The sequence below is a fragment of the Populus nigra genome, chromosome 1 (genome assembly GCF_951802175.1).
Source record: "Populus nigra chromosome 1, ddPopNigr1.1, whole genome shotgun sequence".
Taxonomy (NCBI): domain Eukaryota; kingdom Viridiplantae; phylum Streptophyta; class Magnoliopsida; order Malpighiales; family Salicaceae; genus Populus; species Populus nigra.
This window is the reverse complement of record NC_084852.1, coordinates 27,061,320-27,084,972: the sequence shown is the minus strand read 5'-3', so window position 1 is coordinate 27,084,972 and position 23,653 is coordinate 27,061,320. Positions and strand designations below refer to the sequence as shown.

Here is a 23,653-nt window from a genome sequence, read left to right as displayed (position 1 = left end):
GTGATATGTTCTCTTGTCGAGGGCACCGCGTGGCACCGAAATCACAATGTGATGTCGCTGGAGAATGCTCTCTTTCTTCTTTCCCTCTGTCATCTCATGAAATTCTACCTATAATTTAAAGTTGTTCTCTAATTTTATTGTCATTTTAAATTTTATTTTTATTTTTTAAGTTGTTATTTTTCTTCTAGTCGTTTTGTAAATTTTTTTTAATTGTATATTTTAATTCAGAATTCTAAGTTGTTCTTTTATTTTTTTAAATTGTTTTTTTATCTTAAATCATTTTATAAAAATAATTATTTTTTTTAATTTTATCTTTAAACTTTATAAACCGTTCATCACCGATCATACTTCAAAAACAAACTTGCGAAGGTAAACTCAAAAACTTGATATTTTTTTGGTCATTGTTGATTTTTCTGCACTATTTATTTTTATTTATTTAAATTAATTTTTAGAAATTTGGTGATTTTCTTTTTAAGATAAGTTTTTCTGTTTTATTATTACGGGTATTTTTGCAATCTAAATTTCAAATCTGGTTAGGAAATAAAAAAGGAAAGTAAACTTAGGATTTATCGGAGACAAAAAGGGGTGGGGCCTTCTTTCTTTATTTTTATGGAAAGCTGAAGTCACTCAGTTCTGTTGAAAATAGAGGGAGAGCGTTGTGACACTATCAAATAGAGTGGTGAGTAGGTGACAATCCTCTCTGGTTCTTAGGGTTCCTGCTCTGCTTTTACCCTTCAAAATCATTCAGGTATTTTTTAGAGCAAAACCCATGTTTCTCAGATGTCCACTGTTCTCATTTTTCTTTGTTTTAAGTGGATTCTTAACAAAGCAAGTGAGGAGTTATTTTTTTTCCTGGTGGTCTTGTGGTTGACTCTTCGCAATGTTGCACTGTTTCGTGAAATATTTTGGGTTTCTTTTTTGTTCTGTGGGCGTGAACTTGTTCTTGAGCACTTTATTGCTATTTTTTTTGAAGCCTAGTTTTCCATTTGTATAGAAAACCCATTTCTCCAGTGTTTGAGTGGGTTTTGGTTTTATTTTTGCTATTTTTTCTATATTTTTGGTTTATTTTTGAAGGGTTTATCTTATCTTCTGTTTCATCTTAAAAGGTTCAATCTTTGCAATGCTGCTCTGTTTCTTCTTTTATTATGTTTTTTTTTGTCACTTATTTTTTAATCATATCCGGTTCAAATTTTTCTTTCCTTTTGAGTTTGCTTTCGTTCTTCTTTTATAAAGAAAAACACAACTTCTTGTTTTTATTCAAATCTATTCAGGGTTTTATTTATTTAATATTTTTATGCTTATCTGTTCTATTTCTGTTTGCTGAATTTCATAGATTTGCCGAGTTTCTGTAATTGGAGGTAATATTTTCTCCAATAATGGACATTTGTGCTTGTTATGATACATGCATGTAGGTTTTCTTGCATTTTTGATGATTTTTCTGTGTTTTCTCTAGTCATTTTGGTTTATTTTAGTGGTTTTGTGTTTCTTTGTGAAAATACTTCAATGAATTACCTTACTGTAAAGTTTAATTATTTTTTCTTTGTTTAATTTTAAGAAAATTCTCCTTCTGTTTTAGTAATTTTAATCAAGTAATAAAGGGTTTCAAAGTGCGATTTTGACTTTTATCATATACTGCTAATGTTTTAATAAATATTTTTTTTTCCTAATATTTGTTGTCCGAATTGGTTCTTTTTGTGTAACTTCAATAATGTTTTAAATTAATTCTTTTCGTTAATTTTTCTTGGTATTTTTTAAAGTCTGAATTTTTCCTAGTATGCTAATCCTGGACTTTGGGGTGTTTTCTTTGGTGCTTGTGAATCTAAGCAGTAGTAATGCTTTAAATGGATGACATTTTTCTTTCAATGACCTTGAGGGATTCTCCCTGATGTTCTGTAGTGCCATAGTTTCCTGTTTTGTGTGTGACTTATTAATACGCGCTGTGCTTTGTAATTGCTTTTAATTTTCTCCTTTTTTTTGGTATCGGGTTTATGTATGCTTTTCTGTTCCTATCACCACTAAGTTTTCTTTTTAAAATTTCATTGATAGCTGTCAAGTTGGACACAAGCAATTTCTCGGGAATGTAATAAGATTTGAATGCCCAGATTCTTCTTACACAAGTTTGGTTTGGGAGTCTACAACAATGCCCCTTGCATGATTTGTTCACCAAATTGTTTCCCTCAACTTGGATTCCTGCATCCTTACTTAGTGGTGTTTCCATGACAATGATCATGTTGTCTTAATCTCATCAGGTTTATTGGTACATAGATTCATTATTCTTGTCATCAAGATTCTGTCTAGTTTCTAATGAAGCTAGCATCCAGTCAAACCAAATTTTAAGTTTCCAGTTCTATCATCCATTTTGCTTTTAGTTGTTCTAACCTGCTTTTGTTTCGAACTTGTATCATCTCACTGTTGCATTTCAGCATTTAGTGCCTGTTAATGCAGCGGTCAATGTTGCGTGATGTCTGCTGGAACTTTGTTCTTGGGTTTGCTTTGTTGTTATGTTCCTATAAATTCAGAAATTGTTGACTAGAAATAACTTCTTGTACAGGCTATGATTCTTGTGCCTGCCCCTTTCTTGTATTGTTGCTGTTGCTGTCGCTGTCAGTCTTATTTTTATTAGTGGTTTCATCTTGTTTTCATTTCAGGATATGGAGTCAGCTGATGAACAAAATGGAAATGGGTCACAGGAAGCCCTCCCACCTCCCCCTCCTGATGTTCCACCAAATGTTGTTCCAGTTAAAGCTGAACCTGAGCCAGTCAAGAAAAAACCTCTGCGGGTTCCAATAGCCAGGCGTGGCCTTGGATCCAAAGGCCAAAAGATGCCTCTATTGACCAATCACTTTAAAGTCAATGTTACTAATACTGAGGGATACTTCTTTCACTACTGTGTACGGGCCTATATTTCTGTCCTGTATTTTTTAGATTTCATCTCAATCTTATTCTGCATATATTTCAACTTACCTGATGTTATACATTCAGGTTTCCCTTGCTTATGAAGATGGCCGCCCTGTTGATGGTAAGGGTGTTGGAAGAAAGGTGATTGATAGGGTGCATGAAACTTATGATACCGAGTTTGGAAAGGATTTTGCTTATGACGGTGAAAAGAGCTTGTTCACTGTTGGTCCCCTTCCTCGCAACAAGCTTGAGTTCACGGTTGTGCTTGAGGATGTAGTATCTAACAGGTTTGTATAAATTCTTCTTATGTATTCAGGCTGATGCTGCTGCTTTGTTTAACCTGGCCTGCTCCCTCCATTCTTTTTCTGTCAATTTAGCTCTATCACTTAATCAGTGCTTTCTTGTTTTGTTTACAGAAATAATGGAAATGCAAGCCCTGATGGTCATGGAAGTCCAAATGAGGGTGACAGAAAGAGGTTGCGCCGTCCCTATCACTCCAAGACATTCAAAGTGGAGATCAGTTTTGCTGCAAAAATCCCCATGCAAGCCATTGCAAATGCCTTGCGTGGTCAGGAATCAGAGAATTCCCAAGAAGCCTTTAGAGTTCTGGATATTATATTGCGACAGCATGCCGCCAAGCAGTAAGTGAAACACATTATTGTCATTTTTTCTTTTGATTTTGGTCCTATTTTATCCTTGAAATCTTTTATGCTGGCCTATGCAGGGGCTGCCTCCTTGTGCGCCAATCCTTCTTCCATAATGATCCAAAAAATTTTGTGGATTTGGGAGGCGGTGTTCTTGGCTGCAGAGGTTTCCACTCAAGTTTTAGGACATCTCAGGGAGGCTTGTCTCTTAATATTGGTAAAGAACATACAATTGTTGCTGTCTGAGTTTCTTGCTAAAATCATCTCCTTTTGTTGTTTTTCCTTACTTGTCATGTTACTCTCTTATCAGATGTGTCTACGACCATGATAATACAGCCAGGTCCTGTGGTAGATTTTCTAATTGCCAACCAAAATGTGAGAGATCCATTTTCACTTGACTGGGCGAAGGTAACCCATGTTTCTGCATGCTTCTTTCTCTGCTTTTCTTCTTTTTCGCACTTCTGAAGTTCTGTTGATTATTTCTGCCAACAGGCGAAACGGATGCTCAAAAATCTGAGGGTTAAGGCAAGTCCTTCCAATCAAGAGTACAAGATAACTGGGTTGAGTGAGAAGACTTGTAAAGAACAAATGTATGCTTTTCTGGTGCTGTTATATTATTAAAATTGTTCTTAGATACACATATCCTTGATTTCCCCCTTGTTTCTATAGGTTTCAGTTGAAACAAAAAAATGGAGGGGATGGTGGGATCGAGGCTGTTGAAATAACTGTTTATGATTATTTTGTCAATCACCGCAAAATCGATTTACGATATTCTGGTGATCTGCCATGCATTAATGTTGGGAAGCCAAAGCGCCCTACTTATATTCCTCTTGAGGTGAGTTGATATTTTATTGATCTGTTTGAATGCATAAAGAACGAGCTTTTGTTTATCATGCATTAATTTTATATTTCATTTTTTAGCTTTGTTCCCTGGTGTCCCTACAACGCTATACCAAAGCACTGTCCACACTTCAAAGGTCTTCACTGGTGGAGAAATCACGGCAGAAGCCGCAAGAAAGGATGACTGTTTTGTCTAGTGTAGGTGTCATCCCTCATCTCATGGCTAGCACGGTTCTTGAATTTTTCACATGTGCTGTCTTTAAACCATTCTTCTTGCAGGCTCTGAAGAGCAGCAAGTATGATGCTGAACCTATGCTACGCTCGTGTGGCATTTCAATCAACCCTAGTTTCACACAAGTGGAAGGCCGTGTTCTGCCTGCTCCAAAGGTATATATATATTTTTATTTCGATATTTCCAATTTGAAAGGGCAATGAATGTAGAACATGAAAAGACTTGCCCTGCACAGTAGCTTTAATTTTTTTTTTTAAATTGATGTATTCATAGGATATAATCATGATGGTGTTTGTTGCCATAATGTGGTGGAGCTCTATTAAATTATCCTTTTATTGTTTACAGCTGAAAGTTGGCAATGGGGAAGATTTCTTCCCAAGAAATGGACGTTGGAATTTCAATAACAAGGTGATTATTTGCTTTCCCTCCCAATTATGATTCTAAATTCTCTCTCTCACAAGATTACAAAATTCTTCTGAAGAAACTTGTGGAGCCATCTAGGATCGAGAAGTGGGCTGTCGTGAACTTCTCAGCTCGCTGTGATATACGCAACCTTGTACAAAATCTCACAAAATGTGCAGAGATGAAAGGAATTGTAAGTTCCATAATTTTGCATTAATTAATAACCTTCATAATTTTGCACTTCATCGGAAATCCTTTCTTTTTTCTCCGGATATCTAGCCCATAGAAGATCCTTTTGATGTATTTGAGGAGAATCCACAATCAAGACGTGCCCCACCAGTGGTTAGAGTGGAGAAAATGTTTGAGCAAATTCAGTCTAGACTTCCTGGGCAACCAAAGTTCTTACTGTGCTTGCTTCCTGAGAGAAAGAATTCTGATATATATGGTTTGTTATGAGATCAAGTCTTTGATTTGCAATGATGCTCTACTTAGTTCTTCTTGATAAATAGATGTCATTGATTTTCAAGGCCCATGGAAGCGCAAAAATCTTGCTGAATATGGAATTGTCACTCAGTGCATTGCGCCTCAAAGAGTTAACGACCAATATATTACCAATGTTCTCCTGAAGATCAATGCAAAGGTGAGCTAATACATTAATTTGTGTCTTCTCAAGACTTTGTGTGCCCTTGTCTTTCTTCTTGTTTTGATTGCTCTTTTGCTTAATTTTTAGTAACTTTTGAGGTATAACGTGTAGTTAGTGTTTGGTAATCTGATGGTGCACCATATCTACTCACTTCCATGCAGCTTGGTGGGTTGAACTCTATGTTGGCTGTGGAACACGCCCCCTCATTACCTCTTGTGTCGAAGGTTCCCACGCTTATCCTTGGGATGGACGTGTCCCATGGCTCTCCTGGGCAGTCTGATGTCCCTTCAATTGCTGCGGTACTGCTTTTTTGCTTTTATTGGTTTCCTGCTGTGAATGAATATCATTTTTGCTGGTCATTGTAATTCTGTAAATTAAACGTATGCTATTAAAAAAACTGCTTCCACAATTTCATTTCAACTCGTTCTCCTGATCCTGGTATTCTTTGTTGGAATCCGTAGGTAGTCAGCTCCAGGCAGTGGCCTTTGATTTCTCGTTATCGGGCATGTGTGCGAACACAATCCCCAAAGCTTGAGATGATTGATTCATTATTTAAGCGAGTGTCTGAGACTGAGGATGAAGGAATAATTAGGTGGGCCTTTCTATTTAGAAGCTGTTTGATTGAACTATATGGAGTTATGTATTATTTCAATGAGGGCATAGGGATTTTAGGTGGTTTAACCACCTCAATAGCCTGTTGGAAGTAAAGAGGCTGAGAAATTCTCTATTGTCATTCACGTGAAATTAAAGATATTGAGTAATATATGTATTTCCTTTCCATTACAGGGAGCTTCTGTTAGACTTTTATGTGACTTCAGGAAAAAGGAAACCCGATCAGATCATCATATTTAGGTATACATTATGCCACTTATCTAAACTTGGCTGTAATGAAGCATATCTGATGTGTTGTCTTTTCCTTTCATTGGTAAAACTAGTACTATTTTATTAGTTTAAGGTAAAATTCTGAGGAAAATATCATTGGAGACTGTGCTTTGGGTCCTTTGGTAGCTATGTATATGTTTTAGGACTTTGTGCATATGTTCTCTATGAATTCTATGTCTGACTTGTATTTGTATTTGCAGCTACATATGCTTTAATTTTGAGCTAACTGGTCATAGTTGACACTCATTCCTATACTCATGTCAGCACAAGTTAATCTTCATTTGGGAACTATTGTTCAACAATTTGACATGTATTTGTTTGTTTTAGTGGAGATGAAGATGTGAAGTTGAGGTTGTTTGAATGTCCAAAGTCTTTTTCGGAAATGGCATTTGTTGGGAAATAATGTTTCGTACACATCTTGTCTCATTTGTTGTGTATTTCTTGGTTTTCATTTGCATGATATGCTGCCCGGTGAATTTTACAAGATTTATGGAAGTGTCATTCATTATAATTGTAGCTTTACGCTCCTGCAATGTTTGATTGAATCTTGGATGTAGATTTATTTTTTCATACATGTGAATAGGTCTCATGAAGATGTTTCATGTGGATGTGTTTAAGGTGGATTTTAGGTAGTTTTGTACATGCTTAAACACTCCTAATCAATGTGATTTTTTGTTTTAGAGACGGGGTCAGTGAATCACAATTCAATCAGGTCTTGAATATCGAATTGGATCAGATAATTGAGGTATAATCCATTGCTCTTCTATTTAATTCTATGCTTGACAACCTATATCCTCTGTGGATTGTGATTTGTTTTGGGTATCAAAAATCTTGTCATGTTTTTCTTCAGGCGTGCAAGTTTCTTGATGAGAAGTGGTCCCCAACGTTTGTGGTAATTGTAGCTCAGAAAAACCACCACACTAAATTTTTCCAACCTGGATCTCCTGATAATGTACCACCTGGTAAACCTCGAAAATAATTCTGTACTGACTTTGATTTAGGCATAAGCCTAGATATCGACATAACCATGCATGTTTTTTTTTTCAGGTACGATCATTGACAACAAAGTCTGCCATCCAAGAAACAATGACTTCTATCTCTGTGCTCATGCTGGGATGATTGTGAGTGTCAACATAAACTGTTGGAAATTCTGGTTGAAACTTACTTGAAATTTTTTGTTGTGCTGTCCTTTGATTTTGGGAGAGACATGTTAGTTTCTCCTTGTTTTCCATGTGCATGTAATTTCTGTTTGAAACTTCACATGTTCTTTCTATATTTGTTTCTATTTCCAAAACTCATTGGTTTTTATCTATTTTAGTTGTTACTTGAAATTGTATCCGGGAAATTTTTCTTGCAGTGATAGTGGTTATAAAAGTAGGAGGGATTTCAAAAACTCTTGATCATCCTGTGATGTCCTAGAATAGAAACGCTAATATATTTGTATCATGGGTTTGTTTCTGAGTAGGGAGGTCTTTGAAGAGCATTTCAAATTCAGGGATTCCCCCCTCTCTCAATGGGTCATTTATAGGAGTAAAAATTTCCAATACATTTATTTGTTTGAAGGGAGTTCTATTTTAGTTTTTAACTTTTAAGTAGTTTGAAAGTTTTGCTTGTGCATTATGAAGTTCTCCTTTTGTTTCTATTTTTTAGTTGGAAATTTAGGTTGCATACTTACGAGGCAACTCTTTTGACTGAATCATTGATGGTTTTCTATATTCAACTGTTTTCCATGCATATGCCTGCAGTACTTATTGTTAATTGTTAATGTGTGTTTAAGTTCTGCTATTCTGGTCATCTTTTGTTGTTCAGGGGACTACAAGGCCTACTCACTACCATGTTTTGTTAGACGAGGTTGGTTTTTCAGCAGATGATCTGCAGGAACTTGTGCATTCCCTCTCATATGTGTAAGTAGAACTTTTAACTCTACTCTGGTTTAATGATATGTTTTGACCTTTAGCAACTATTACCATACTTATCTTGTTTGTAATTGACACTGCAGATACCAAAGAAGCACGACTGCCATCTCTGTAGGTAAAACATACTTCTATCTTGGTGTGATGTATGGTAGGATCTGATGTTGGCTTGAACAGATGTCCGCCTTATAGCATTATTATTTTGAACGAAGGCAACATTTGGCTTTGTGGTTTGTGTGCCTTTTTAATTGATTTTTGGAGTGCTTTGCATCAAATTGATGCCTTTTTAGGTGCTTTTATACGAGGAAGTCAAAATCATGCCCTTTCAGATGAAAAGTATTTTCTGTTTGCTGAGTTCTGATTTAAATTTTTTTGAATGGTGTTCATTTAATACGTGCTACCCTTTGGAGGTTGTTATTGGATCCAACATTGTTGCATTTAGTAGACTTGTACTGAGATTCAACAACCACTTCAGTTTTGATCAGAAATGGACACTTCTATAGTTTATCCAAATCTGATTGTTCTATTATTTTGCAGTTGCACCAATCTGCTATGCCCACCTGGCAGCTACTCAAATGGGCCAGTTTATGAAGTTTGAAGATACTTCCGAGACTTCCTCAAGCCATGGTGGGGTGACCTCTGCAGGAGCTGTTCCTGTCCCACAGTTGCCGAGGTTGCAGGAGAAAGTTTGCAATTCCATGTTCTTTTGTTGAGCATGCTAGCCTTTTTACTCCATGTAAATAAAACTAGATAGACAGCAGGTGTTTGGGGTTTCTGAATTTGGTGCAGCCTTGCTGTGGTGGACTTTAGTTGAACACCATGTGCTGGATCCAAGTCAGCAAATATGTGGTACTACACCTAGGCATGGTTATGCCATTTGACACGTTTTGGAATCTTGGATACTGCCTCTAGGTATGGTCACTTGCTGATGGCTTGTCACAGCTTTGCATTTTGTTCAGTTCATGTTTCTGTACACAACGTCAGCAAGCAAAATCCGGTGCATGCACCATCCTGGGTTATATGGCATTTTGTAAGTGGATGATTTTGCTTTATGCATGCTTGAAATTTGTAATCTGAATGCACCAGGAACACGTCGTTTTCTCAAGTGACTGCTGGACTAGTCTTTACTTTTCACTGAGACCCTTTTGATTTGCAGAAATCAGAACGAAATTGTAAAAATCTTGTTCTGGTATCGAGTTATGAAAGTTTGAGGACATGCATCCGAGGCGTCCTCAAGGCCACCATATACATACACCCTAATTCTCTTCCACTCATCCCTTGCCCATTCTACCAAATTTAAGAAGTCAGGGGGGAGGACTGTGCCATATAATTTCAAGAGGACACTTAACTCAGACATCACATTTTATTCTCAAAGACTCACAGCTAGGATCTCCCAAGCCCTCTATTTCTTAAACTAACACTAAAACCTACTGAACAAATCAACTTAACAGGTAGAGGGAGGAGCTAGCCCATTACAGCATAGGAGGTGAACAGAGCAAGAAGCATGGCGAGGCCATGGCTAGCACTCTTCGACGGACAAACATTTCTGACGGCTAATGGCGCAGGATCAGGTGGAGGATATTGAGCATGGACTGCAACTTTCATCCCTTTAAAGCAGTACCCACGACCACTAAGAAAGTAATATGGTCTTGCCTCTCTGAGATTGAACACATCCCGGCCACCTCTTGTAATGTTTGCTTTGCAGTTTTTGTCATTGCAGTTGTTGTAGTCATTCTTGTTCACTCCAAAGTCTTCAGAAAGCAGAAATTCAAGTAATTATGAAACATTGAAGAACAGTAAGGACTCGAAAGAAAATTGAAACTCAGAAAAACCACTTACAAAGCCAGTCTCCTACGTAGAATTCTTCATGCATAGCCCAAGCAGTGAAGTTCATATTCGGTGCCCAAGTGTATTTTCCTCCCCCAACTCTATGGAGAACTGGCTCTCTGCATTCTGCAGTGCTCCATAGTATGTTCACCACAGTAATCAACCACAAAAGCATTTTCTTCAGACTAAAAACCTCCATTTTCGCCAATCTTTTTTCATTCTCACGAGTGCTGGAGCTCCGCGGAAGAGTTAAATGGTACCAGAACATGCAAATCTTGAAGCAGGTACCAGTTGGCAACAATCCATTTAGCATGAACAGGTTGTGATACAAGTAGCTTCATCACCAATATTTCATTGGCCAAAGTATTTTTCTAGAAACAGCAGTATTAATTAACAGGATTAAACTTCCTTGGCAGTTCCTTCTAATCCAATAATCACAAGTTCTAATGGCAGCTACTCATCAAAAGGATAAATTGTGACAATTCACTGTTGATTTTGCTTTTTATCAATGGAGAAAATTCAAAACAAAGAAGTTTTCATATGCCCTGAAGCTTAAAACAATGGCCACCATCAGGCACCAAAAACAAACACAATCCATAACAATTCCTTTGTGGACAACCTTATACAACATAAAAATAATGTATATCAGCTCCTGGAGAGTTAAAGGATTGCCCAGGCCAAGAGAACATTAGCAAGCACAGCCATTAAGGTAACGACATGGCCACCAAATCTTGATGGAGAACCATTTTTGATACTTTTAACACCAGTTAATTGAGATGGGGAAGGGGCAGGCTGGGGATTTTCAACATTGATAGCAACTTTCATTCCTCCAAAGCAACTGCCACCACCATTAATGAAATAATATGTCTTGGCCTCATTCACTTGGAATACATCTCGACCTCCCCTCGTGATATTCTTTATGAAGCCCACGTCGTGGCAACCTTCATAGCCTGTCTTGTTCACCTCAAGAACATTATAAAGTTTCTTGTCGAATCCAAAATCTTAGAAAGAAAAAGAGAAAAATGTAAGAAGAAAATTAATATACACTAACACACACAAAATATTGAAATTAAATATGTAATTATATCATCAAAATCTTCATTAAGCATATAGTGCATCATTAGCATTTATACAAATGAAATTCTTAACATAACAATGGTTATGGATCTTTTCAATTTAAAGAACCCTAGAAGTTGCATGCTAGTTTTTGATCTAAGAATTTGATTTACGTATCCCGATTGAAGGATAGGATAAAAATAAAAATAAAAATCAAGAAAGAACATCTACACGCAAATACATGGAAGGGTTTAGCAAAGCATGATATATAGTAGAAGAAAATAAAAAATGAAACTTACAGAGCCAGTCTCCCACATAGATGTTTTGACGTGCAGACCATTCAGAGAAGTTAACGTTAGGTCTCCATGTTTCTTTCCCTCCTCCTACATAAACAAGTGAAGCATTCACCATACGCACTGTGACAACCATCGTTATCAGCACTACTAACATTTTCCTTAAACTTTCCATTTCCTTGCTTTGTTTTTATTTTTCTGTTTTAGGGTTTTGCAAAACTATGAAGTTGTAGATGGCCTATTGTATCCCATGAATGTGTGTGTACGTGCATGTATCTATTTATGGAGATAATTAATTTGAAGAGGTAATTTGGGCAGAAATGTAGCACTAAAACAAAAGGAAAGTGACAAAAACTAAGGGAATTAAATCTTTGGGACGAGCTAATTAACCATTCGGGTCAAAGGAATCGTGAAAAATATTGATGATTAATGCTATATCTTATGGGTTTCCTAAGAAAATATTGATCACCATGACAGAGGTTTGAATAAATTAGTGGTGGTTTGATGCTAAGTTTTCTCTAAGCTACCATCTTGCTTGGTCTAACTAATATTTATGGAATATTATTTCATTAAATCACATCAATTAATTAAGTTTTGACTCATGATTTAGATTCACCTATATATTTAGGCACAAAGATCGAAGATTTTCAATTTGATCCTTGATATGAATCTAGAATATTACCCGAGATAGATTAATATAGGCACACTAGTAGAGAAGAGGGATGTCAATTATAATTGGCATGGTAAAAGCACACAAGTGCAAGGACAAACAGAGAGTGGGCTACAAGGCCTCCCAAGAAAACCATAACCACGCATAACAAGAAGCTTTCTTTTTTTTTTTTTAAAGAAGCTTTCTTGTTTGAAGGGAATGGTCTAACAAATAAGAGGCTCAAACGCGAAAGAATATTTGTGAGAGGTGGGATAAGATTAATTACGGCTCAAATTCTATCTCACACAAATTTGCAGATATCACCCTTTCCATCCCTGCTGTCCATCAGCCAGAATTTTGCTTATATATGTATCAACTGACATTCAAGGGGAGAAGCTTCGTGGGACATGGCACCCCACAAGTTTTGAAGATATTCAATTTGATTATTGAGTCTGAATTTTTCCTAATAGTTAAGCATTTTGATCCTTCAAAAACATCACATTTTCTTCTTGATCATTTTTTAAGTACACTCATTTTAAATCTCATCCTAATAGCTGATACCCCTTTCAAGAAATCCCAGTTCCACCCTTGTTGATAGTCATGCATAAATGCCTGTACAGGGCTTATTTGATTCACATCGAAGGATGTGAATCCGAGTTCCTCATCGTAAAGAAAGAAGGAAAGAAAAACAAAGAGAAACCAACTATACATGTTTATGTCAAAACAGATCAGAGATCATACAGAGCTTCATGTAATCGTGCGATTTATTTGAACCAGATCAACTCCTATTTCCAACTGTACAAATGATCTACTGGAAGCAACTCAGATTAAATTGGACAACAGGTCAGAAATTGCTACATATAGCTAAGAATCCTGTCAGCCATGGTAAAACAAAGCTCGTCAATGTGAAGTTTTACTTCGTTAGAGAAGCCGAATAGCCAAGGCAGTCAGTTCAGTCCACGGCGAGTCAGAAAAACAGCTAGCTGGCATCTTCACCAGGCACAATCCCAAAGGCAGATTTGAAGTTATTAGAGCAACTACTTAAAACTTGTTGCTAGGTATGCTTATCAGGCATATATATCATGTAATCTCTTGAGGATCAGCACATGTATGCGTTGTATGATTTTAAACTTATATCTTTCAGTAGAATATGGTAGGATAGGAAAGAAAGCTACTGAATTGAATTGTTATAATAATACATGTAAACAAAGCTGGCATGAAAATTAACTTGATTTAATGCGAGACCTTTAGAGGCTCATAGCCGATCAGTTTCTAGCTTACACGTTACACACGAAAGGGAGATCGAATTGCCTACAATAAGGTCTTGATGGGTTGGTAAAGTTAAAGGGCAAACAGCAAGAGAGCCTGGTGTTAGACCCAACAGAACAGTAACAACCACAAGTAATTTAATAGACAGGATTAGCAACATGACAATAAGATGAGCATCGAATTATCCTTATACTTCATGTTTTAACTGGCATTTTGCTGCTTCAGGTAATAGACTTGCTTGTCCATGCATATCATTATCAGGGCATCGCACCATCATTGCAGGCAAGGTGAGAACTAGCAAAAGAAACATCCAGAATAACACAGCTTCGAGGACTTCCGAGCTGAGATGGTAGATGGAGATCCAGCACAGAAAATCCATAGTATTCTTGCTGGATATGCATATTCTCAGTCAATGTTAGAGTTTGATATATAACTCATACAACCTTGTTGTGGCACATGCCTTCTCGAATAAAAACAAAAACTAATCCATTCTCTCGAATAATTGGAATAAAACACTCAAATTAACAAACTCTATTCCATTCTTCCATGGAAAGGAATGTTACACTGAAAATAATTATAATTAATAATATTACCAGCTAGAAAACTCAGGCACCAAAATCTTGATAAGAACTGGAAGCTCCATAGCCATCTCAACTAACACAACTAATTAATACTCTGTACCCATCCATAAGACGCATTAAGTTATGTCGATCGGTTCTGTCGACAAGTCCTTAATCATCCGTGAGATTAATGATGCATTTGTACACTAAGAACACAAATACGATGAACACGAGCATAGCTACTACAGCCGCAATATAAAGCACAACGCCTCCCATCCTTCAATCTGTCTGCTTGCAAACTACAAAAAAACAAGAGACAGAGAGTTAGTTAGCTGAGCAGGTGATCGAGAGAGAGGAAATAATTCTGAATTGAAGAAAAACTTTTTTTTTCCAGGATGAAAATTAAATATTTAAAGAAGAACCATAGGTCATAGTGATCAAATTGGGCATGCAAAAGAGATACTGATCCTGGATTGCATGCATTCAAGCTTTGCTAGATATTAAAAACAAGAGAGAAGAGCTGAGCCAAAATTATTACCAACGCAGTGGAGAAATCGACTTGATCAACGTAAAAAGTTGGCAAAAGAGTGTAACCCTTAATGCTATATTTATACTTAACCATAACCCACAGGCCTGCTGATACCATATATATGAAATAGGTTAAAGAGTAATAAATGCAAGTAAACAGGAAAATTTTACTACGTATTATAAATGTATTAATTTTTTTTTCTTAAAAGACAAAACCCCCTCTTCCTGTATAAAAAGGTGGGATTTCCTGTTCTATTCCTATTCAAATTCTAAGTAAAACTCCCTATTGTACTATATACGTATATGCATGTGCCTCCTGGAGAAATCTTTCCTCTCTCTCTCTCTCTCTCTCTCTATATATATATATATATATATATATATAGTGGTGAGGGTTCCTATATATTATTCATTAATTCTACTATTTTTTCCTATAAAGAAGTACCGGCCCGGCCTATACATGGATTATGGTTAAGTATAGATATAGCATTGATCGAGGGTCACAATTTTTGATAAGCTTTTCACGCTGATCAAGTCGATTTCTTTGCTGCATTGTTTAAGGGTAGGTTTTGTCAACTGCCTGCTAATAATTTTGGCTTAGCCCTTAAGGTAGCTTCTCTCCTATTTTTAATATTTAGCACAACTTGAATGTATGTAATCCAGGATTAATGTCTCTTTTGCATGCCTATTTTTTGTTTTTGGTAGGCTGTAAGCAGAAGGATTGAAGAATGGGAGGCATGGTACCTTATGTTTCAGCTGGAGTGGCTGTCTTCGTGTTTATCATATATATATATATATATATATATATAGTGGTGAGATTTCCTATATATTATTCATTAATTCTACTATTTTTTCCTATAAAAAAGTACCGGCCCGGCCTATACATGGATTATGGTTAAGTATAGATATATCATTGATCGAGGGTCACAATTTTTGGTAAGCTTTTCACGCTGATCAAGTCGATTTCTCTGCTGCATTGTTTAATGGTAGGTTTTGTCAATTGCCTGCTAATAATTTTGGCTTAGCCCTTAAGGGTAGCTTCTCTCATATTTCTAATATTTAGCACAACTTGAATGTATGTAATCCAGGATTAATGTCTCTTTTGCATGTCTATTTTTTGTTTTTGGTAGGCTGCAAGCAGAAGGATTGAAGAATGGGAGGCATGGTACCTTATGTTTCAGCTAGAGTGGCTGTCTTCGTGTTTATCATATTAGTTGTGTTCTTTGTGTACAAATGCATCATTAATCTCAAGGATAATTGAGGACTTGTCGACATAACTTGCGTGGCAACATGAGATGACTATCGTGTCAATACACTCAGCCAAAAATCCAGAATCCAAGAGAGTTTTTCTTTTTGAAAAAGAACTATAGTACCCGACCCCTGCACTCCCCACAAATCTACTTATACATAGGAGGTTTTGATATACATAAAGGTTTAGGTTTTGCTATACATAGAAGGTTTTGCTATACAAGGAGTCTAACTAATTCTCTTAAAATCAACATCTATTTATGATAACATAATATTTATAGCTAATATTAAGAGTCCTAAATTGTATATATTCATGAGATTATATATGGTAACACTCCTTCTCAAATTGATACTGGTAAGTCAACCAGAAATTGATGTCGCTATCGAGTCATAGTTTTAGTGAAGATATCAGCTCAATATGCGAGGAAGAGATATCACCTGATTTTTCAAGGTACTGTCGTGAATAAAATAACAATCAATCTCAATATGTTTGGTAAAAACAAAATTGGTGGCAATCTGAATAACATTAGTGTTATCAGCATGAAGTTGGGTAGAGGTGATCCGAGAAAACCCAAGCTCATCGAGAAAACCGCGCAACCATACAATTTCAGAACAAACAGTAGACATAGCATGACACTCGGCCTCAATGGAGGATTTAGAAACACGATCTTGTTTCTTACATTTCCAAGAAATTAAGACATCACCTAAAAACATACACTAACCCGTAGTAGATTGACGTGTATCTGGATACCCAACCCAATCAACATCACTATAGGCAACAAGTTGAAGAGAGGAGTTAGTAGGAAAGAACAACCCACGATTAGATGAACCTTGAAGATAACGGATGATATGTCGAACTGCAGCAAGATGGAGATGCCGAAGAGAAGACATAAACTATCTGACCTGATGAAAAACATATAATATATAAGGTGGAGTAGTGGTCAAGTAGATAAGACTTCTAACTAGGCTTCTATAGAGAGTAGGATCATCTAGCAGGTCCCCTTCATCTTTCATGTATTTGATGTTTAATTTCATAGGAGTATCAACAAAAAAGTGTCCTCCAAACCAGCCAAAGTGATAAGATCTTGAATATACTTATGCTGGTTCATAAAAATACCATTGGGTCGATGATGAACTTCTAATCCTAAGAAGTATGTGAGCTGGCCAAGATCTTTCATATGGAAAGTTACATATAATTGTTGTTGAAGTTTAGTAATCAAACCATAATCAGTGCTAGTGATGATAATGTCATCCACATAAACCAAGAGAAGGATTATGCACGACGCAGATGTGTGTAAGAAGAGAGAAGAACCATATTGACTTTGTGTAAAACTAAAAGAAAGAAGTGTACTGGGAAACTTTTCAAACCAAGCCCACGACTCCTGCTTGAGTCCAGACAAAGAACGTTTTAACTTACAGACATTGTGAGGAGAAGAAGTAGTAATACCAGAGAAGAACTTCATATAAATCTCTTCCTGGAGATCATCATGAAGAAAGACGTTCTTCACATCTATTTGATGCAATTGTCATGACTATGAAGCGACAATAGTTAAGATGGTTCGAACAGTGGTCATTTTGGTGACAAGAGAAAATGTCTCCTCATAGTCAACCCTATATTCCTGCTTGTTACCTAGAGCTACGAGGCAAGCTTTGTACCGTTCTAAAGACCTATCAGAACAAAGTTTTACAGAGAAGACCCATTTACTCCCAATAGGTTTGACTGTAGGAGGATAAGGGATAATATCCCAAGTGTGATTCTCCTCAAGAGCCTGAAGTTCTACTTGCATTGCATTTTACCAACACTTATATTCCATGGCCTGTTTGTAGCAATAGGGAATGTAAATAGTGGATAAAGTAGTGACAAGAGAGATATGAGAAAAGAATATATACCAATCAGGGTGTCAAGAAGGATAAGTAGACCGATGAAGAGTGGTGGAAGTAGGAGCAGGATCAAGCACCGAGTAAGATCAGAAGGGGGCACAAGGGAAGTGAAATCAGTTTCATGTCGACGACGTCTTTCATACACAAAACAAGGTTTGAACCTTTTCGCAATTGTTGGGGGATCATAAAAACTAGGCAGAAGAGGTAAAGATATAGATGACAATTCAACATGAGATGAAAAGAAATATTTATTTTCAAAGAAAATCATATACGACAAACATGTGGATCATAACAAACATAACCCTTATGAAGGATACCACACCAAGAAAAACACACTCAACAAATTGAGCAGTAAGTTTATGTCATTCATAAGCAGGGAGATGTATAAAACAAACACAACCAAATGTATAAAGATTAAAATATAAAGGAGAATGAACAAATAACTTAAAGAAAGGGGAAACATTATTTAACGTAGGAAAAGGTAAGCGATTGATCAAATGAACTGAAGTAGAAAGTGTTTCACACCAAAAATAAGGAGGAATAAATGATTCAAGTAAAAGAGTTCTTACTACATCAAGAAGGTGATGATTTTTCCTCATAGCTATACCATTTTGCTGTGGTGTCGAAGGACAAGAATGCTGAGAGATGATCCCTTTGCTTTGAAGAAAGTCTTAAAACTCATTAGACATGTATTCGTCGCTAGAATCAAAGTGTAAGACCTTAATGCTGACAGAGAATTGAGTTTCAATAAGTGCAAAGAATCGTTTAAAAACTAAAAAAACTTTAGCTTTAGCCCAATGAAAGTAAACCCAAGTAAAGTGACTAAAGTCATCAATGAAAGTAACGAAGTATTTGTAATGAGTATGAGAAACAACAGATGCAATCCCCCAAATATCACTATGAATAATATTGAAACATCTGGAAGCACGAGATGCATGATGAGGGAAAGGTAGAACTTTTCTTTTGCCAAGTTTGTATGATGTACAATCAAAAGAAAGATAAAGAAAACAACATGCTTTATTTCCTAATAATCTATAATTAATCAATGTGCAAAGTACATCTATGAATAATATCGAAACATCTTGAAGCACGAGATGAATGATGAGAGAAAGGTAGAACTTTACTTTTATCAAGTTTGCATGATGTACAATCAAAAGAAAGATCAAGAAAATAACATGCTTTATTTCCTAATAATCCAGAATTAATCAATGTGCAAAGTACATCAGAGTTTTGATGGCTTAAATGTTTATGCCACCTCTTATTTCCAGAACCAATAAAATTATATGCAAAGGAAAGTAAAGGAAAACTAGAAAAACTGGTGGAAGGAGAAACATGAAGAGGAAAGAGTCGTCCCACTTTAGGCTCTTTTGCGATCATCTTCCCTGACACTTGATCTTATACAACACAACCAGAATGAGAGAAATGTACATCACAATTATTATCAACCAATTAACCAACATAAATAAGATTTGTGGAGAGGTCAGGAGACACAAAAACATCAGTTAAGGAAGGAGAAAGATCACTAACAACACTGATAGACAGAGAACTGTCATCAGCGGTATTAATTTTCAGATTTCCATTATAATTTTTGACATTAGAAAGAGGAACAACAATATTAGTCATGGTTAGAGGCACCAGAGTCCAAATACCATGGCTTAGAAGGAAATTTATGATTACCTGAGAACCCAATAGCAAAAAGAGCAGAAATGATCATTTGTTGTACCATTTCATGAGTGAGTGTATTCAAGTTTGCTAAGCCTGTAAAGTAGGAATAGGAACAACATGTAAGGCAACAGAACTAGAGGCACCAATGAAGGCATAGTAAGTAGTTCCCTAGTTCCTTTCAGGTCGAATGAGACAAACAAAGATGATATGATCATGTTTCTTGCAGTAGTTGCAGGACTTCTTGGGGTAATCCAGAGCAATATGACCAAAAGCTATACAACTAAAGCATTGGACAACATGCATATCTCTTCCCTTATTCCTCCTTTTTTGGTTGTTTCGTGCAATGCTTGAACAATAAAGAGAGTTGAAGCAGAAACATTAACATAAACAATATCTGAATAATTAGCCCAAAGATTTTGAAAACCAGAAAAGTATTCCTTAATATAGAGACTTCTTTGTGTGAAGTTAGCCATCTCATACTTAAATTGAAAACGCTGAGTTGTGTTGTCTTGATTATAAACCTTATTTAGATAATTCCACATAATAACAACAGTTTTGTAAGGCCTTAGATTGAGAACAAGGTGAGGTTCTAGTGAGTTAAGGATCCAGGTCATAACCTAAACATCCATGATTTCCATCTAGACAAGGCATCGGGATCTGTAGGTGCAGGATTACTCCCATTAATATGCCCCTACATTTCTTTTTCTTAAATGAATAATTGAAATTGAACTCCCAAGCAGAATAATTTTCCCAATAAGATGAACATGGAATAAGTCTAGCTTATTGGAAGACATGATAAAGCTGAAAAGAGAAATAATTCAATGAAAGATTACCACCAAAAATCTGAAACAAGATAACGCACTAGATGTAATGTTTTGAATCAAAGGGATAGGAAAAGACTAGAAAGCCCTCGAAGGCTTAGATGTAGGAATAAATTAAATGAGAGGTAGTGTGGTAAGTGAACAATAGTTGATAAATATAAATAGAGAGAAGGAAAAAGAAGAAGAAGAGGGATATGAAAATTTGAGAGAGAAACGGCAGGAGAGAAGGGAGAAAGAAGAGGAAGAAGAGAAAAGAAGGAATTAGAAGGGAAATAGAAAGGAGTTGAAAAGAATAAGTTTAAAGGTAAGATTTAGGTTGTTGAATGTATAAATGTATGTTAATTGAACTTAATTTCAATTTTGATGAATGTTAGGGTTTTGAAAATTTGTGTTTTGGGTTTAATTGATGAATTAAATTGAATGTTATAAGGTTGATTGTTATGGGTAATTGATTAATGAGTTGATTATGGAAGATTGTGATGATTTTGAGTTATGAATTGTGTAAATGGTGAATGTTGAGTTAGAAATTTGGCAAGAATAGTAGGTAATCTGTGAGAATTCTGGGTTGGAGGTTGAAGATGACAAAAATTCAATTTGGTCCCTCAATTTTGGAAAATTACAGTTTAGTCCCCAAACTTTGGAAAATTTACAGATTGGTCCCTGGAGCCTATTCCGAGATTCTGAACAGAATAAAATATGTATTATGGGCAGAATTCCTGTATAGTTATGAAATTTTAACACTTTCAATTTAGTCCTCCAATTTGATAACAATTACAATTTGACCCTAAAAATTTGGTAAATTTCCAGAATGGTCCTTGGAGTATAATGAGATGATCTGGACATAAATGAGGACTAATTATGGTCAGAATGTCAGGATAGTAATGGATTTATGATATTTTTAGTTTGGTCCTCCAATTTGACAAAAATTACAATTTGACCTTAAAAATTTGGTAAAATTACAGAATGGTCCTTGGAGTATAATGAGATGATCTGGACAGAAATTAAGACTTATTATGGTCAGAATTTCAGTATAGTAATGGATTTATGATATTTTTAGTTTGGTCCTTCAATTTGATAAAAGTTACAATTTGACCCTTAAAAATATGATAAATTCCAGATTAGTCCCTAGCTGTAATATTAGCTTTTGCATATTGGTTTGATGAATAAATGAGGGTTATTTAGTGAATTATTATCAATTTTATTATTTGTTTTATTATGGATTAGATTTCGGGAAAACCGTTAAATTTTGGGTTTTTGAGAAAATTGACTAGTTAGTTCAAAAACATATAGGGTTACGGAATACACCATTAGTTAAGTTTATTAAATAGGTTAAATGTTCTTTTGAGTCGTTCTTGAATATGTCTCCTTTGTATTCAGATAATTCTGATATTCTACCGGCGGGACGTCAGTAGGATTTCCTTCGATATCAGCTTTGAGTTTTGTTGCTTTCGAGTCAGGTGAGTGGATAATTTTCCATATGCATGAGAAATAGTATAAATATTTGATTTGTTAATATGAATTGAATCATGCTTCTTGATAATATATATGTTGATTATTATCCTTGTTATGATAAAGCATGATCAATTATTGAATCTGAATTCTTGATATGAACCAACATATATTTTGAATTGACTTCTGAATTGATAGCTCCTCATTTGATTGATGTCATGAGTTGAGCTTTGAGATATGAATATGCTTGTTAGATTATGATTATGAACTTATGGTATGTTAGTCAGAATACCTATGCTAACAGGGTAGTGTTAGTCTTTATGCACATCGTATCTGGATCCTGGTTGGTCGAGGGAGTCACCAACCTGTGTGGACTGATCATCCCACAATACGGAGCCTCATGCTCATTGCATTTTGATTTTCTGACGAGTTTTACCATATGATATTCTTGTTATGGCCTATTTGAGAAACCTTCCTATAAGAATCTAGAGTCATACTTGTATATATATTTCTCATTGCTGTATTACCTCGTATGTGTATATTGAACGTTATCTACTCACTGAGTTGTTGAACTCACCCTCTCATTATTTATCATTTTCAGGCTTATAGCTTGATAGCAGGTCACTTTTGTTGGACCTTTAGAACCTGCTTATTTGGTTGTAATTTGTACATGTTTCTTTATGTCTAGCTCGTGCTCCAAAACTATGAAATTAAATTAACTCTTGTATTAAGACAATTCAATTATATTATAAAGTTGATTTTGTTATTAATGCTGCGTTGAACTCTGATTGAGTTAGGATAAATTTGTGTGTAAATTTGGGTTCGCATAGATATGGAACCTTGAAGGGGAACCTTGCTTATGTACCGGTCATGGATCCGGGTTTCGGGTCGTGACACTAGAAGCAAGATTTGAAACTGCCGAGAATAGCACTAGAAAAGAAAGATCTAAAACAGAGAAGAATAATTCTTAAACTGCCAAGAATACCGCCAAAGAAGCAAGATCTGAAACTGCCAAGAATAGCACTAGAAACGCAAGATCTAAAACAAAGAAGAATGATTCTAAAACTGCCGAGAATACCATAAAAAAGCAAGATGGATTGTTAGCCAAGAAGCAAATCCAAACTAGAAATCAGATTTGAAAAGCACCGGAGTCCCTTCACTGTGAGTAGCCCCCTTTTCGGCTCCAAAAACAGTCCTGACAGAGAAGTAAGATTTGAACCTGTTAAGTACGAAAATCAAACCAGGAATAACACAAAGTTGATGCAGGGAATCAGGATCCAAGAACCGCAACAAAAGCCAAAGGAAAGTTAGGACAGAGGTGAGTAAGGATTCAGAACCGGCTCCGCTACCATGTCAATACACTCAGCTAAAAATCCAGAATCCAAGAGAGTTTTTTTTTTTGAAAAAAAACTGCAGTATCCAATCACTACACTTCTCACAAATCTACCTATACATAGAAGGTTTTGCTATACAAGAAGTCTAACTCATTCCCTAAAAATAAACATTTATATATGATAAGATAATCTTTATAGCTAATATTAAGAGTCCTAAATTGTATGCATTCCTAAGATTAGGAATTATCTATGGTAACAGATGGAGCTTTTGTTTGTTAATTTCTCCCAAATTTTATCAAGATTTGGTACCTGGATTTTCTAGTTACTAATATTATTATAATTATTATCTGTGTATACTTCCTTTCCATGGAAGACTAAAATAAATTAGTATGTTCGAGTGTTTTATTCCAATTGTTACTTCGCAGTTTAACGTTGTCTTTGTTCGAGAAGGCATGTGCCACAACAAGGCTGCATGTCTTGTATTAAACTCAAACATTGACTGAGAGCATACATATCCCGTAAATATAACTATGGAGAGAATGGATATGCTGTGCTGGGTCTTCATCTATGATCTCAGCTCAAGATAGCCTTTTCTCAGTTCATAAATTTGCAAGGTGGATGT

General features: G+C 35.8%; 1 protein-coding gene across 2 annotated transcripts; it reads left to right on the top strand.

Annotated features, from left to right (window-relative positions):
• The first annotated feature begins 597 nt into the window (after positions 1-597).
• On the top strand, positions 598-9,559 carry LOC133668317 (protein argonaute 4-like). 2 transcript variants are annotated; one of them, XM_062088100.1, is made up of 24 exons: positions 599-748; positions 1,324-1,358; positions 2,649-2,891; positions 2,983-3,185; positions 3,315-3,539; positions 3,623-3,759; positions 3,853-3,950; positions 4,035-4,132; positions 4,212-4,377; positions 4,464-4,580; positions 4,662-4,769; positions 4,960-5,022; positions 5,096-5,209; positions 5,296-5,461; positions 5,544-5,656; positions 5,821-5,958; positions 6,121-6,251; positions 6,446-6,511; positions 7,223-7,286; positions 7,392-7,503; positions 7,589-7,662; positions 8,351-8,445; positions 8,541-8,572; positions 8,992-9,559. In XM_062088100.1, the coding sequence occupies exons 3-24, from the start codon at positions 2,652-2,654 to the stop codon at positions 9,165-9,167; spliced, it is 2,736 nt and encodes a 911-aa protein (XP_061944084.1). In that variant the 5' UTR covers positions 599-748; positions 1,324-1,358; positions 2,649-2,651; the 3' UTR covers positions 9,168-9,559. The 2 variants fall into 2 exon arrangements, with proteins under 2 accessions (XP_061944092.1, XP_061944084.1); XM_062088108.1 differs by lacking the exon at positions 1,324-1,358 and having other exon boundaries at positions 598-748.
• The last annotated feature ends 14,094 nt before the right edge of the window (positions 9,560-23,653 follow it).